At 37.2% G+C, this 16523-nt stretch overlaps 2 protein-coding genes across 7 annotated transcripts in view; both read left to right on the top strand.

Annotated features, from left to right (window-relative positions):
* The first annotated feature begins 432 nt into the window (after positions 1-432).
* Positions 433-16523, top strand: part of TJAP1 (tight junction associated protein 1) — a 33804-nt gene continuing 17713 nt past the window's right edge. For 2 of the 6 annotated variants that reach the window (XM_087966197.1, XM_087966191.1), the window contains exons 1-7: positions 433-527; positions 5269-5317; positions 6424-6504; positions 7649-7706; positions 7799-7957; positions 12847-12875; positions 15966-16127. In XM_087966197.1, the coding sequence (XP_087822323.1) occupies positions 7698-7706; positions 7799-7957; positions 12847-12875; positions 15966-16127 (359 nt within the window). In that variant the 5' untranslated portion in view covers positions 433-527; positions 5269-5317; positions 6424-6504; positions 7649-7697. Of the gene's footprint in view, positions 528-5268; positions 5318-6423; positions 6505-7336; positions 7475-7648; positions 7707-7798; positions 7958-12846; positions 12876-15965; positions 16128-16523 lie in introns of those variants that run through there. The other 4 variants (XM_026680933.2, XM_087966202.1, XM_087966206.1 and 1 more) reach the window with 3 other exon arrangements.
* Positions 7969-9120, top strand: LOC148132831 (uncharacterized). Its single transcript, XM_087966290.1, has one exon. It carries the CDS (start codon positions 8201-8203, stop codon positions 9056-9058), a length of 858 nt encoding a protein of 285 aa, XP_087822416.1. The 5' UTR covers positions 7969-8200; the 3' UTR covers positions 9059-9120.

Here is a 16523-nt window from a genome sequence, read left to right as displayed (position 1 = left end):
CAGCTTATAACATCCTACCTATAGCTTAAAACAATTAAAAACATAATCACAAAATATATAATAGCTTGGAGGCAAGCAGCCATTAACAGTTAAAAAAAAAGCTCCACTAACACACCAAACCCAGGCCTGGAAACAATGATATTTGGATGGCTTTTGTCCCAAGGCTAAAATTTATTCCAGGGAAACAGGCTATAAAAGAAATCTAAGATTCTTGCCAGTAGCATGGTCATCAAGTTTCAGGTCTACCTGGATTTTTTTTTAAATTGTGGATGATAATTTCAGAATTCCAATACCCTGTCAAATTGTAGCTTGCAGGTTCTGTTTAGCTCTCCTTAGAAAATGTGAATTAGAGTAGTCCTAATTCCTGCAAGTTATTATAATTGTTTGTGTGTCAGGCTGATTAGTAACTCATGCAGAATTTCATTTCTCAAGTTTCAGGAGCCTTCAGCCAAATTCTGTTGGATGCAGTTAGGAGACTACTTTCGAAGTCATGTGGACAAACATGTTTGGACAGGACATCACTTTAGGTCTGTAAATATCTTTATTTTACGAGAGACCTATTTGGGGATTTTATAACTTTTTGTACTGAACTTACCATTGTGCCTCAAAAGCTTTATTTTGGATGGGATTGATGAAGTAGAACTAAAGCAAAAAATTGTTTAGTGTAACAAGCAAGATTAGCTCAATCAAATGATAGATAAGCAATTTCCAGGAAGTTGATGAGAGTTTATTACTCCAGCTCTCAGTAAACATAGACCAGATCTTTGTAGTACAGTAGAGCAATTTAATTTAAAGGGATTAATACAAAACTTTTAAAAAGATAATATCAAAGATTGCTAGTGAATAGGGTCTTTGAGGTTTTTTATTGTTGCTATTGTCGATTTAGGTCCATAACTTGAGAATCCTTTGCCAAATGAGAAAAATTTGGAATTACTTAACAAATTTTTTTCTCATTATTTTATATACATATATACAAACATATACATACATGTATGTATGTATGCATGTATGCAGGTATGTATGTACATGCATAACTTCCAGCATTTGTTGCTATAACATAATGTAATCCAGAAAGAAGGAAAAGAGTTATGCAGGGCTTGATAATTGGAAATAATAACATCATCCCTTGGGCTTCCAGGAATCCTTTTTAGGAATCCAAACTTTGTCCCTTATCTTCAATAACACGATCTTAGGCAAGGTATTTACAAACACATTAAAACTGATTGCAGAGAAATTCAACAAATGAATAAGACAACAGCAACAATGTTACAGGGAAACACCAGCACTAGAGAAGAAACTAGCACAATTCAATGTTTTGCACTATTTGGGAACATAGCGAGTCCTTTGCCAGGGACTGAAATGACAGATGAAACCAGAGAAGCACTAGCAGAAAGTTCTTTTCTGTGATTGCTTATTCCCTAAATCCAGAAGGGGAAAGCATCCCCCAAAGGGCCTGCAATTAAAATATTTTTAAATGTTTAATTTTATATATATGTACTTACAGTAACAGTAAAAAAAGATAAATTGTTCTACATGAACACTTCCATGTTTCTTATGGGAACTGATACAAAGATCCTCCTGTTCTGTTTATCAAAGGTCTGCCTAAAGATATATATTAGAAAGGATTTTTATAATCCCCCAAAATGTCGCTTTGATATGTTGACAAAAGTAGTAACTTTCTTTCAGTTAATTTTATTCTCTCAGTGCAATTCCTTAATGGAACAATTCACCTCATAGTATTTCCAATACATAGCAGTTTTTATATATGCTGCTCTTAGCATAAAATACACTGTTCATACACATTATAAAAGTGTTAAAACATCAAGGGGGGAGTGATAAAGCTGTAATTCTCCGGTGTATAATGCCTGAGATTACTTTCTTTACTAGATCCCCAGATTGCTATATTTCAGGACATTTAAGCCACGTATGTAAATAAAAATCCCTTCTCCAGTGGAAGAGAAACATGATAGAATGTATAGTGTAATAGTGGAGGCGATATCATTGACTAATATTTTTGATTGCCTTATTCTTCCTGGGTTGTTTTATTTGGATTTATAAGGTAGGTGGGTATCGAACGATATATTTTCCCAAAGGTGAATTTAAATGTCCCTGCCCTAATTTATTTCCCATATGCTTTTAGATTAGGTACTATTCTGTACTCTTGTATATTATAAATACCTGGACTTTGGTTCCTTTTGAAAGAAAGATGCAACAAATCTCAAAGATATTTGATATTTTATGCAAAGTTTTGTCCTGAATGATTATTTTTAAGGAAAATTTGTTCATACTTCTGTTGAATCAGGCTACTTGTTTGTAGCAGGTTCTTCAGTTTTTCCCCACTGACAAATGTGTGATACTCATTTGAGTCATCAGAAAAGGCTGCTCTAAAGATGCAGTCATGTATAAGTAAGGTGAACAAATATTTTTGCCCATGGGCACCAAGCCTATGGAAAAGCCATATAAAGTGGACTGTGAATTATGACCTATTTATCTGATGGAAACAAATTGTTTTGTAAGAAGCTGTTCTCAAACAAAATTAGAGATTTTTAATTCCTTAGTTTTAATAGCTTAATGTCATTTTTGCTTTTTATTTTTCGAAAGCTATATTTTTTGTTATTATCATGGCTACATTTTTTATTATTATTTTCCATTTTATTAAGTTAGGGTGTTTGACAGCATTTGAAATAAGACAACAGGTGGTGATTTAGAGGACAGTGTCTAATCAAGAAATAGTGACTTAATTTTTTTTCTAGTTCCTTATTGTTTTAATTCTTTGAATTAAATGATGTTTTCGCATTTCAGATTTATTTTTAAATCAATGCATCCAAAATTCTTAAGATTAAAAAGTCTAAATTGTGTAAAGTCTTAAATATGAAAAGCAATTTATGTGTATGGTTAATTTGTTTTTGTGTTGATTATTTTTTTATCTTATTTCTTTTATTTTGACTGCTGCTTTTATTAATCTAGCTAGTGATTCAATTGGGAAGAAAAAAATCCCTTTCTTTATTCCCCTAAACAGGCTAAGCTTTTTGATGTCATGTTATTTCCCTAAACAATGGCTTTTGATCTGCTTATGTTTGAATTATGCGCAATCATAAAGGATTTTCAGAACGTAGCTTTTTATAGCAATAACATCAGCTTAAGTAATCAAAAGCTTTGAAAGCATACAGTACTAACAAGAGTACAAACATTTTGTTTTGACTACAAAAGTAAATTGTATTTAATGTTCTTTTTGCAAAAATTATATGATGAATCCTGACATGACCTTTATATATAATTTGTGATTATTCTCTTTGCATTATAAAGTCATTGCCATTTTAGTTCAACAAAACTATTTTTTCTAGTTTAACAAGACTGTTGACATATATAGGAATTATACCTCTATACCTTTTTGGTACATCTCTGCTGAGCTGTAAAATTAATTGGCAATATTTTGATTGGCAGATATCAAGGACTGGCTTGAATTATTGTATAAACAAGCAAACAAATACACCTTATTTAAAAGAAAATAAAGATCACGTTTCAGTAAAATAAATTCCCTGTCTATCACATACTGTAGAATATAGGGTAGTCCTTCAGCAATCTAATTTAAATTAGCAAAATAGGAAAATGGTGCCATGTGTTGCTATTTTCCTTAAACGATAATAATGAAAGATAGTATGTTACCTTGCATGAAATGATAATAGAATAACCAAGATCATATTTTTTCTTCTAGAACCAATTTATGTAGGATTAAATCCATTGCATTAAATTTAAAGTAAAAAGAAAAACAAAATATGCCAAATGCATTAATTGACCAATCATTTTGTTATTTGTACAATAAAAACCATACAACTAGCCCTACTATCAACCTATTTAGTATATATTTAAAATAAACTTCAGTGGGGGCTAATTTGTTTCCCTATGATAGATAGGCTGGAAAATCCACCAGTTATTAGGAGAGGCTCCACTGCGCAGTGCAGCTATAATGGTAGTAAGTAATATAACATTAGAGGAAATAATCTCTTGGAGCACAGGTTTGATAATAAACTTCAACACATTGGCTTTCCCTTGGGATTTTCCTACCAGTTGCAATTAGTTTGTTTCCAAACATTTCCATAATAAATCAATGAATTAATAATCATCCTCATAAAATGGCTTTTCACAATATTTTTAAGATATGCTGATAAATAATTAAGAATTATTTATATTCTATTAATCTTGGGGGCTATTCACAGCAGGAAGTACAGAAAATCCTGGTAGATATAAACTGAGATTTAGGAAAGGAATTAACCAGGACAGATCTTATACCTGCTTTCCTCCTCATACATAAGATTATTTTTTTTTAAAAAAAAAAGATGTTCAGAAAGTTTTTCTTTACTTGTATGGAATTGCAAAACATCATGAGTCCTTTTTTGAGCTGCTTTTTCCCCAGCTGTGCTATTGTGAGATTGTTTATTCTGTATTCATTGAGGCCCAAAGAAAACACTGTAGTAAGGAAAGGGGCCAACAAACTTGTTGGGGCAAGGCCAATAGCAGGGCATCTATAAGACTTGTTTCAGCAGCTTATACAAGCCTTGCTGACTTCCTGCTCTATTAATTTTGAAGCTTGAGGTCTTTCTACTTAATCTTTTCAGTGTCATTTGCAAATTAACCATATTTAAGTTTAGGTCAAATGTTAAAGTATGGCAGTTCTAAGTTACTATTTGTACAGGTTGCTTTTTAGGCCTTTGGATATACAGCACGGAAGATGGGAGGATTGTACCTCAGAACCTCATTTTTTTTAAAATGGGAAATGGCATCACAGGTGGTCTTTGATGGGAAACCAGCCTTTAAAACTTGGTTTTATACAATAAAATGCTTGAACACTAGCACATTGTACAAAAAAATTTCACAAACAAAAAAGTTTGAAAATGAAATCTTTATTTAGGCATCTCAGAATAGAATTTTCCTTTATCCTCTTGTTGATGTAAAAGCTTATTTTCCATTCTGGTCATATTCATGACTGAATATAATTTGGTCTCAATCACAGCTTAATTTTTAAAGATTCTATCTTCCAGTTGTAACAAACAGTAAAGTTTGTAAACTGAAAGAATCCTTATAGTCCTATTTGGATCACAGAATATTTTCAATCGTGGATAAAGTACTTTACTTCAGTAGGTGTTCTGCAACTTCAGTGTTGGGAGTGCTTTAAAACAACAGAAATTGCAGGTTCCTCAAGCTGAAACATTTGAGATAGAGGAGGTATTCATGATAAGCTGGATGTCTTTTTCTCCCCCCAACTCTTAGATCCTTGGATTGAGTGCCTTTTTCAGACTTCAGATCAGAACCCAGATTGGTAAGTATTTCAGTATATCCATTACATAACTGTGAGCATTGCCTATAAGTTTCATGTAGCCTGAGGACTGCACCTCTCTCTATAAGATTCCATTTCAGTTATTTCTTCAAGGAGGCTTCATGTTGTTCCTGATATGGGGGAGATGAACCAAAGAAGCTACGTTATGCTAGATCAGAGTATTTGTTCAGCTAACTCAGAGCTGTCTTGTCTCCAGTATTGTCTATACTAATTTCAGCTATTCCAGTACTGTATTTCCTATCATGGGCAGCTGATCCTTTAAACTGGTGAGTGTGATAGACTAAAAGTATGTGATCTTATTACTGAACCAGGATCCTTCCTACTATGCGAAATATTGACATAGAGAAAGGCTTTCTGAGGATAGGCTTCCGATACCAAGAGTCATCACTTTTGTGACTCCTATAATGCAAATTGTTGCTAAGTTTTAGAAAAATTATATGTGTAAGACACGTTTTCTCAATGATACTTTAAGGAGTGAATTTATAGCCATTTTAATTCTATGAAATTTCTAACAACTGGTGAATAAAATAAAATCTTTGTTTTTTTTAAATAGTGGAATTAAAAGATGGGAGAAATAGCCCAACGATTTTGCATTCTACTGGAATTTTTATGGATCATCAGCTTACTAGTTCTCTCTCAGAGGTTGTTGCTAAGTCCAGTTTTCCTATGATTGTATGGTTACAGTAAAATATTGTTTCTAATATACAGTAGCATACCTCCATTTATACAGCAGGATATTTATTGAATCAGGGACAGAAGAAATAATATGGCTTCATTCACATTTCTGTTTAATTTGGAAGAGTGACTCTGAGTGCTACACAGAATGAAATTCCTTGGAGATTCTGTGTTTCTCCCTATATTCTTCTTTACCTTTTGGTCTGCTTTAACCAAGCATTGCAACATGCTAGTTCTTGAGGATTGCAAAGCCCCTTATGACTATGAGTACTAGATCTTATTGCATTGTTGGCTCAAGGACATGCATTCCTTGTACAGGAGGAAATAGACAAGAAACTGCTTGCTTGCAAAGGAGATAAGCTCCTTTCTGCAAAGTGTTGTCTGATTTACAATATTTCTTTTTTTTTTTTCAGCCTCTTCTGACCTTACCGATCTTTGCTATGAGCATTCTTTGTCAGTTTCTTACAATGTTTTGCATTGTTTTTACAAGATAGGTATGTCAATCTTATTAATTATATTCGTGCTATATTTCTACCTTAGTATGAACTGAAGTAAGTGAGTTCTGCTTGCAGTTATTGTCAATAGACAATTCTGTATTGATCCTGAATGATGATAGCATGCATAATAGCATACTATGTACAGTACTCTTTAAATGCAATATAGATATGCTGTAGATAGAGATAGAGATAGGCTACAACACCATCGAATACTCTGGGGAGATTATCATGGCCATACTGGTTTGAAGCCAGCCTGCCTGGTTTCCAAAAGGGGTCAGACGCACCTCGTCTTTGCTGACAGGCTCGTTGTGCCATCTGATAGTAACTTATATGCTGTGTTTGCTATATCACAGATAATGAAAGCCTAATCTAGCAGAACATATAAGCTTTAGCTATTTATCCCTATTAGAAACTGCATAGTATGTCTGGTATATATATAGTTATGCAATATATATATTGGGGAAGAACGGGGAAATTGATTTATCATTTGTGGATGAACTGTACTGCTGTGTAGGTGAAGCCTATCCTGTATGTTTTCTGCTTTTTAAATATTTGCTATATGATAATACTTATTTTTAGTGCATTTTATGGATATTAGACTATTTTTATGATATTTGTTGGTCACTACTCTGATATTTATTGTATGAATAGCCACCTTCAGTTTTGAAAATGCTTGCATTTTCTATTTAGGATCTGTCTTTGGCTTTGCCCTTGGCTTTTGAGGAAGAATTAACAGCAGATGTTTCTTTGGGCTGTTTGTGTCCTTCTCTCATTCAAAAATAATTTACCTTTAATTGATTCAAGCATACAACTATTCCAGCTTGTCTTATATTTCATATCTGCATCTTATTCTCTGTTCATTGTTGGCTCTGACAGCATTAGATCAAGAGCTCCTGTCTAGTTTGTCACTGTTGTCTGGAACGTTTTTGGCCTTTCCTAAAGAGCCCAATCAATATTTTGCTCCAAGGTTTGTTCTCATATGCTATATATAATCTGGACACATGCCGCGTGTGTGTGTGTGTGTGTGTGTGTGTGTGTGTGTGTATACATCACACGCAGTGAAAGGATGAACTTGCTTTTGCTCTCACTAGCTGGGCTGACACCGCTGTGTTTTTTCTTCTGCTCTTTCTTTATACTGCAGTTACTATTCCCACACTCTGGCCTGCAGCTTTCCTCTGTTCTCGGATTATATGGCTATTGTGAGTCAGCAGATTTTTGATTGTCTCATGAAAACATGCTTGCCTTTTGGGGGCATCGATGACTCTTTTTTTGTAATTTCTGCTATTGGCAGGTGACCTGTGGTGAAAATCAAGCAAGAAAGACAATGACAAGCACAGTACCTTCCAAGAAGCCTTACCGTAAGGCTCCACCACAACATCGTGAGATTCATCATGAGCTGCCCATTCTGTGTGATGAATATGATGGCGTGATTTTGGCAGAGCAGAATCAGGTAACTGACATCAAGGCAGTTAAGGATCTGGTGTATCTGCAAAAGGGGTTCAGCTGTATCAGGACAGATAACCTTAAACGGCAGGTGGATGGGTATGAGGAGGTTTGCAATTTTAACTTTCCTTCCTTGTCTTTGGAGTCAAGTAGTGACAAGAAAGTAGCACTATGCCAAGGAGAGCTAAACCTGAAGAGTTGGAATCTATCTTCTGCTGTACTTCCCAGCTGGAAAGTAGAGAAACAGAGTATGAAGTACTCTCAGTATCCTAGCCAAAAGTGGCTCAGTAAGTTCATGAGCCATAGTGTAGAGACGCTAATGGCTTCTGGAGATGAAGGCCAAAAGCCAATCTGCTCCTTCAAAAGTAGAAGTTCTCTTATGTTCAAAGAACCTGCTGAGGTATTGGCACCAAGGAAATTCCATATTCCAACCACTCACCTACCTCTCAAAGGCATCTTGAAGCAGACAAAGATGCTGAATGTGCAGCCTCAAAGCTTGGGAACATCCAACTCAGTAGAAACCCTGACCCAAAGCCACCAATCACAACAGTATAATGACCTTCAACCTTGCCTCAAGAGACGTGACAGGCATGCATCTGAATGTCACAATGTTAGCTCTTCAGAGTTTGTTCAACGAAATGACAAAAAAAGACAGGAGAAGCTCCAGTTCTCAAAGTTCCTGGATGAGATCACCCACAGAGTCCTGAGTCCTGTCTATTTGCATTCTTTGGGTGAAGTTAGTGGAGAAGAAAGAATCCAGAAGTCTTTCGTGGTTTCCAAATGTTCCACACGAAAAGGGCAGAAGGAAAGCCTGCTTGAGGGCACTAAGCAGATTGCTAAGAAAAGCCCTTGTCTAGCTAAGAGAAGAGAAGAATGGAGGCGAGGGGGCCTTGAAATAATATTCTGCCATAGGAAGACTCCAGAGGAGATGGACAGGACATCTAGACAAAGGAGAAAGCTTGCTCTAGTGAGGAAGGTCAGCACAGAGAAGCTTTGGTCTTTGGAGAAACAGGTGGTGGATTTGTCTCAATATCAGTTGCAGTACCTAGTGGAATTGAGTTTGTCAATGTATCTTTTAAGCAACAGCATCTACCTTCAGGGAAAATAACTACCCTCATGGAAAATAAGCAGGTGGGAGGAAATGATACAAGGCAGGACCAAAATGAATACTCGGTATGTACTTGCAATCCACCTGGCCACATGTCACTTTGGTGTGAGGCTATCTGGAGGAGAAAAAGAGCTCCTATCCTCCCTTGTGTTGGAAACAAGGGAATGGTAGTATATCACTTAGAATTTCTTTCTTTCAGCTTAGCTATTAACAAGGTAGGTGCTTAGAAAGAGGGGATAAGTAACCAATCTTTCACTTAAAATACATTTCTGTTGTAGCAATAAGCATAGGAAGGGAGCTTTTCCCTCATTCCTCAGTTGAGGATTTAATATAAAGCTTTTTAGCCTTGTTTTCTTTGGAAAGAGTTTATTATGTAATAAGTAAACTCAGCCCATTTCTTAAATGGGAACTTTTCAAGCATTCTGGTAATTTATATCCCTTTATATTCAAATGTGGATTGCTTTCGTTTGTTTCTTCAAGGCATTTTTTCAACACCTTTATTGTGTGGTCAGTTTAGAGCACCTCTTTTGCATTAATTTGAATAGTAACACAGTAAATCCTGCTGCTGTTGTTATCTGATTGCAAGATTGCAAAGTTGTAGCTTAAAAGATTAAATGCATTTACTGCAATTTACTTACTGGGTCAGACAGGCTAATAAATGCACATTTTCATCTAAGCACTGTTCTTGAGATCTTTCATTCCTTTATCCAAGGAAAATAATTCTTAAGTTAAATGCTCTAACAGAAGATTCTGTAATTTCTGATATCAGATTTAAGAAGATATTGGGTCTTCTAAATGATTTTTTTTCCTTCTGTTGTCATGGTTTCGTATGCCTGCTCTTCCTCTTCCTTGCTATCTGATCAGTCACCTTTCCCTCTGATTCAAATGCTGTGTGAAAGCAAATAATAAAAAGTGTGGAATATCTTGTTTGACAATTCTATATGTGACAAATATGCTGAAAGTAGCAATGAGCAAGAAGAGAAGGAGCAATTATTCCAAAGGTGCTTTTTCAAAAGTAACTAGACTTGATTTTGAGGATGTTTCATTTCTTAATGAATGGTGGAGGATGGAAGGATTTATATTTACATCCTTCACTATTCAGTCAGAATTGAAGAAGCTTCTTGGATGAGAAGTGAAACTTCAAGGAAAAACGAAGCAAGTCCAGTTGCCTTTTGAAAAAGCACCTTTAGGACAACAATCACCTGGATGACTGAGAATCTCCTCCATAGACAAAGGGAACAATTGAAAACTATCATAGTTAAAAGTTTGGACCACTGAGGATTTCTGATTCAAAGCTTCCCAAACCTTGAAAGATAATTATGAAGTAAAAGTAAATAGAAATACTAAGCAATAGTAAGTTTTAACACTTGACCGATTGAGGACATCTGGATTCAAATTCCTATCAAACCATAACATTTAGAGGATGAATTTAGATAGTTTCATTTTTGTTGGCCTAAAATATCTTAGTTTGTTGTGAGTCTACCCTTTCTGTAAAAAGGAGTTGGTAAAGAATGTTCTAGGTCCTTGATAGCAATATCATTTATCTTATTTTTTTATTGATAGGATTGCTAGAGTAATTGATTTAATACTGATTTATGGCACAATATAGCATTTTGCTAACATCCCAAAACAACAGTGCTACATTGAATGTAGAATAGTTTGTGGTGATAGAAGGGAATAAATAAATGTCTGGAAAGGCTTAAGTCAACCTAAGTTTTGACTGAAAGAATATACACTGCTCAAAAAAATAAAGGGAACACTTAAATAACACAATGTAACTCCAAGTCAATCACACTTCTGTGAAATCAAACTGTCCACTTAGGTAGCAACACTGATTGACAATCAATTTCACATGCTATTGTGCAAATGGAATAGACAACAGGTGGAAAGCATAGGCAGTTAGCAAGACACCCCCAATAAAGGAGTGGTTCTGCAGGTGGTGACCACAGACCACTTCTCAGTTCCTATGCTTTCTGGCTGATGGTTTGGTCACTTTTGAATGCTGGCGGTGCTTTCACTCTAGTGGTAGCATGAGACGGAGTCTACAACCCACACAAGTGGCTCAGGTAGTGCAGCTCATCCAGGATGGCACATCAATGCGAGCTGTGGCAAGAAGGTTTGCTGTGTCTGTCAGCATAGTGTCCAGAGCATGGAGGCACTACCAGGAGAGAGGCCAGTACATCAGGAGACGTGGAGGAGGCCGTAGGAGGGCAACAACCCAGGATCAGGACCGCTACCTCCGCCTTTGTGCAAGGAGGGACAGGAGGAGCAATGCCAGAACAATGCAAAATGACCTCCAGCGGGCCACAAATGTGCATGTGGCTGCTCAAACGATCAGAAACAGACTCCATGAGGGTGGTATGAGGACCCGACGCCTACAGGTGGGGTTTGTGCTTACAGCCCAACACTGTGCAGGATGTTTGGCATTTGTCAGAGAACACCAAGATTGGCAAATTTGCCACTGGTAGGCACCCTGTGCTCTTCACAGATGAAAGCAGGTTCACACTGAGCACATGTGACAGACGTGACAGGGTCTGGAGACGCCGTGGAGAACGTTCTGCTGCCTGCAACATCCTTCAGCATGACTGGTTTGGCAGTGGATCAGTAATGGTGTGGGGTGGCATTTCTTTAGGAGGGCACACAGCCCTCCATGTGCTCACCAGAGGTAGCCTGACTGCCATTAGGTACCAAGATGAGATCCTCAGACCCCTTGTGAGACCATATGCTGGTGTGGTTGGCCCTGGGTTCCTCCTAATGCAAGACAGTGCTAGACCTCATGTGGCTGGAGTGTGTCAGCAGTTCCTGCAAGACGAAGGCATTGATGCTATGGACTGGCCCGCCCGTTCCCCAGACCTGAATCCAATTGAGCACATCTGGGACATCATGTCTTGCTCCATCCACCAACACCACATTGTACCACAGACTGTCCAGGAGTTGGGGGATGCTTTAGTCCAGGTGTGGGAGGAGATCCCTTAGGAGATTATCCGCCACCTCATCAGGAGCATGCCCAGGCGCTGTAGGGAGGTCATACAGGCACGTGGAGGCCACACACACTACTGAGCCTCATTTTGACTTGTTTTAAGGACATTACATCAAAGTTGGATCAGCCTGTAGTGTTTTTTTCCACTTTAATTTTGAGTGTAACTCCAAATCCAGACCTCCATGGGTTGCTAAATTTGATTTCCATTGATAATTTTTGTGTGATTTTGTTGTCAGCACATTCAGCTATGTAATGAACAAAGTATTTAATAAGAATATTTTATTCATTCAGATCTAGGATGTCTTATTTTTGTGTTCCCTTTATTTTTTTGAGCAGTGTATTTGCCATAAAACAAATCCTAAATACTTTTTGTGTAATAAGCCTTGTGACTGAGAGATTTGTTCAGAATAATCTGTGTTCTTAATATAAATTGTCCTCTCTTCATAACCACAGTTGTGGCCTAGCATAGGCAGTTTCTCGAAAATGTTTGTGGCTTCCCCAGAAATCTGATTTTCAGGTTGGTCTTGTCCTCTGGCATCTGCTTGCACAAGTCCCTGCAGTTTTCTTGGCAAGATTTCAAATGTAGTTTGCCATTGCCTGTTTCCTAGGGCTGAGAGAGTGATTGGCCCAACTGAGTTCAGGCAGGAGTAGAATGCAGAGTCTCCTGGTTTCAAGACATGATACAAACCACTATCCAAACTTGCCCTTATTTTTTCCATTTAGCATTTGTATGGTTTAGTTTGCTATTCTGATAACTAGTTCCTACTTTTAATTAAACCTTAATTCTGTTTCCTTTTCTTTTCTGTAGGAGCCCTTGACAGATGCAGAAAGGATAAAGTAAGTATCCCGGACCTTGTTTTGTTTCATAGCTGTTTGTAGTACTTCTGGTTTCACGTTATATTATCTGTGCTTATTTCCTGATGTTGTGAATTAAGTTTTCCTCTGTTAACTTTTCAATATGCTTAAAAAGAACTAATGTATAACTTTTAAGTCTGTCAAAGCTGATCATTGTTGAGCTGATAATGGCTGACTTGAGCTTAAACTGCCAAGGATGCTCTTCACAGAAACCCAGCTGAAGAATTATTAAATTAAAACTCCAGTGTTATCTTTGTCTTAGTGCTGCTGTAACAGCTTAATTTAAGAACAATATCCATTGTAAGTTTGATCATCTATTTATGTATCTTGAAAATATTATTTTATGTTTTTGGAAGATTGGGTAAAATATTTGCAGATGATAACCCTGTGAAGAACAGAATTATTGAATCTTTGGGAGAATTACATAGATGTAAATGTATGGATATGGCAATATAATCCTTATGCATCAGTATTTCCAAAGCCAATATGTGAATCTTCACCTAGAAAATTATTTGGTGACTTAGAAGTGGATAGTTCTCTTAATATGAATATTGAAATCAAGGTAAAAATGGGGTGGTTATTTTCCTTCCTGCAATGTTATTAGTTTTCCCTGGAACACATACATTATTGAGTAACTTTCAACTTTCAGGGGAAGATACCTGAGCTATTTAGCTCCATCTGGTTGCTGTGCTTAATTTAAAGGCTGTAAACTAAGAAGGAACTGTTTGCATAGATAGGTGACCTACTTTTTAGAATTAAACTCCCTGTCTGTAGAGTAGTAAAGAAATGATCAAGGACAGGGGTGGGATCCGACCGGTATAACTACCGGTTCGGTGATTTTACGTTTTGCTGCACACGCGTGTATATCGTCAATGAGCTGCCTGGACAGCTGAGCAGCACTGCATGCGGGTGCGCAGCAGTTGAAAAAGCACTTTTTTCCTGCTTTTTCAACCGCAACTGTGTCGCGCAAAGCAGCTATGGTTGAAAAAGCAGGAAATAAAGGTCAGGTAAGAGCCCGGGCAGGTGAGTGGGCCAAAACAGCAGCAGACATAGAACCAGTTCTATGTATGCTCTCTGTCTGTTGGTCTTCAGAGCTACCGGTTCTACAGAGGTGGTCAAGAACCGGTAGAATCCCACCCCTGATCAAGCATGGAATTTTCCTTCCCTGACCAAAGCAAGTTGCTCACATTTACTGATGTTGGTGCCCAGATGGGCTTGCTCCTTAAAACAGTCTTAAGGCCATCTTCATTCTGTGCATAAGATTTACCTGGTCTTGCATGCTCTTTTTGATCCCAAATTCCTTTCATCTTAACGTTCTCATCTGATAACATGCTAGTAATTTTGAAAAACTATCATTAATACTATCCAAATAGCAATAGCAATAGCGCTTAGTCTTATATATCACCCCTTAGTGCTTTACAGCTCTAAGCAATTTACAGAGTCAGCATATTGTCCCCAAAAATATGGATCCTCATTTTACCGGCACCTTGAAAGGATGGAAGGCTGAATCAGCCTACCCAAAGGGCTCCTGTAGCAAATAAAACCAGTCACAAAAATCTGACTAGAAAAGCAATATATATATACTAAATAAAGCTATATACTTTTGTATTTCACAAGTAACATTTTAGGAATTCCCTCCCCCCAATACACCCCTACATCTTTAACCATCACAGGCATACCAATATAGTATTCGACTGACTACTTGCCTTCTGATTTTTTTAGATTAAATAAGCCTAACATCAGTACCTGGAAAAATGTTTGGGCAACATAGTGAAGGAGGTCATTTGTAACCGTTTTGAACACAATGCTGCAATTGCTAAGCCAAGCTTTTTATAAAAATAGGTCATGTGATACAGAACTCATCTCCTTTGCAAGTCAATTATTTTACTATCCATGCTGTGGATATAGCTGGCCTCAATTCCAGCAAAGCTTTTGACAAGATTCCACATGGCATTCTCGACAAGTATTGAAGTATAATTTGGATAGCACCACAGTAAGATTGGTCTGCAGCAGATGGTCAACTGTGCTCAGGCAATCAGCATGAATGGTTCTACATCGTGTTACAAAGCAGTAACTATTGGAATCTATTTTACAGCCAGTATTAATCTGCATTTTTATAAAAAAATCTGGATAACGAGATTGATGAGCTGCTTACTAAATTTGTACAGGACACAAAATTGGAAGATCTGGCTAAAATCCTAGGTGGCAGAACAAGATTGCAGACTAATTTGAACTATTTAGAAGGCTGGACTGAAAAGAAGCAAGTCGTTCTTCAAAAGGGAAAAAATGTAGGTTGTTATATTTAGGGAGGAAAAATGCATGATATGCCTAAAAGATGAGTATTCTTGGCTTGAAAGCACCATCATGGAGAATGACTTGCGTGTATTCATTGTCAACAAGCTAACATAAGTTAGTGTGAGATAATTGTTAGAGGAATATTGTATCAAAGATGTGTGAAGCCCTTATTCCCCTCTACTACACATTGGTGAGTCCACATATATAATTCTGGGATGACATTTCCGTAAAGATGTAGGGGCTTCATCGCTGGAGGTTTTAAGAAAAGACTAGACAGCCACCTATGTGAAATGGTATAGGGTCTCCTGCTTGAGCAGGGGGTTGGACTAGAAGACCTCCAAGGTCCCTTCCAGCTCTATTCTGATTGATTGATTGATTGATAATTTAGAACTGGTTCAGAGGAGGGTGACGATGATATAGAGACTAGAGCACAGACTGAAGGAACCTTGGATGTTCAACTCGAAAGAAAAAAGACTGAAATTCTCTGTCCACAGGACTTGTGGATATTATGCGGAAGTGATGGTGTTTTGGGTGCCTATGTGTGTGAGTTATAATTAGCCAATTGTTTTAAGCAACTTTTCAATTTATAAAGCTCATTTGTTCACTTGGCAGCTAAATTAGGTGACAATTGAAGCTATGTTTTTTATGTATTTATCTTGTTTTAACTTTCCAGATTCCAGAAATGCAATTGAACTTTGTTCAGAGGCACATTGCTATATTGGCAGCAAAGTTTCCTGTAGTTTAATTGGAAATAAGTTTCTGCTTTTTGTACCTTAGGTTGCTGCAGCATGACAATGAGGAGCTGCGTCGACGTCTGACCTATGTCACCAATAAAATGGAAGCAATGGAGAGGGAGTTGGAGTCTGGGCAAGACTACCTGGAGATGGAGTTGGGCCAAAATCGAGAAGAGCTAGAAAAATTTAAAGACAAATTCCGTAGGTATGTGTCTTTTAGAACATCAGGTGGGGGAGGAGGAGAGGAGACAAAGCAGTCCAGTTCCTTAGTTGGTAGTGTTTAGCTTATTCTGCAATATATTTTAGCATACTCTGCCATTTAGAGAAATACTGCAAATGAAATCATGGAAACCTTTGGCTTTCCAGGTGTTGTTCAATTACAATTCCCAATAGCTTCTGGCTGTTATTCTTCATAGTAGTTGTTTGATAGCATATGGAAAGTCACAGGCTTCTATATTCTCTTGTAGATCATTATGTACAGGGAAATTGTTCTATGTGAAATGTGTGTCCTGAGGCATGCAGACACCACTTACAAAGCTGGATTTTTTCCCCCCTTTAGCATTTGGCTTGCTATTGGATAGCTTAATGTTATGTAAGACCC

Source organism: Notechis scutatus, chromosome 1 (assembly GCF_049901735.1).
Source record: "Notechis scutatus isolate UNSWTSFEM ecotype Mainland chromosome 1, rNotScu1.2, whole genome shotgun sequence".
Classification (NCBI taxonomy): domain Eukaryota; kingdom Metazoa; phylum Chordata; class Lepidosauria; order Squamata; family Elapidae; genus Notechis; species Notechis scutatus.
This window is presented reverse-complemented; position numbering and strand designations above follow the sequence as displayed.

Coding starts and splice junctions, on each gene's coding strand:
- LOC148132831 (XM_087966290.1), top strand. CDS start 8,201: ATGAAGTACTCTCAGTATCCTAGCCAAAAGTGGCTCAGTAAGTTCATG.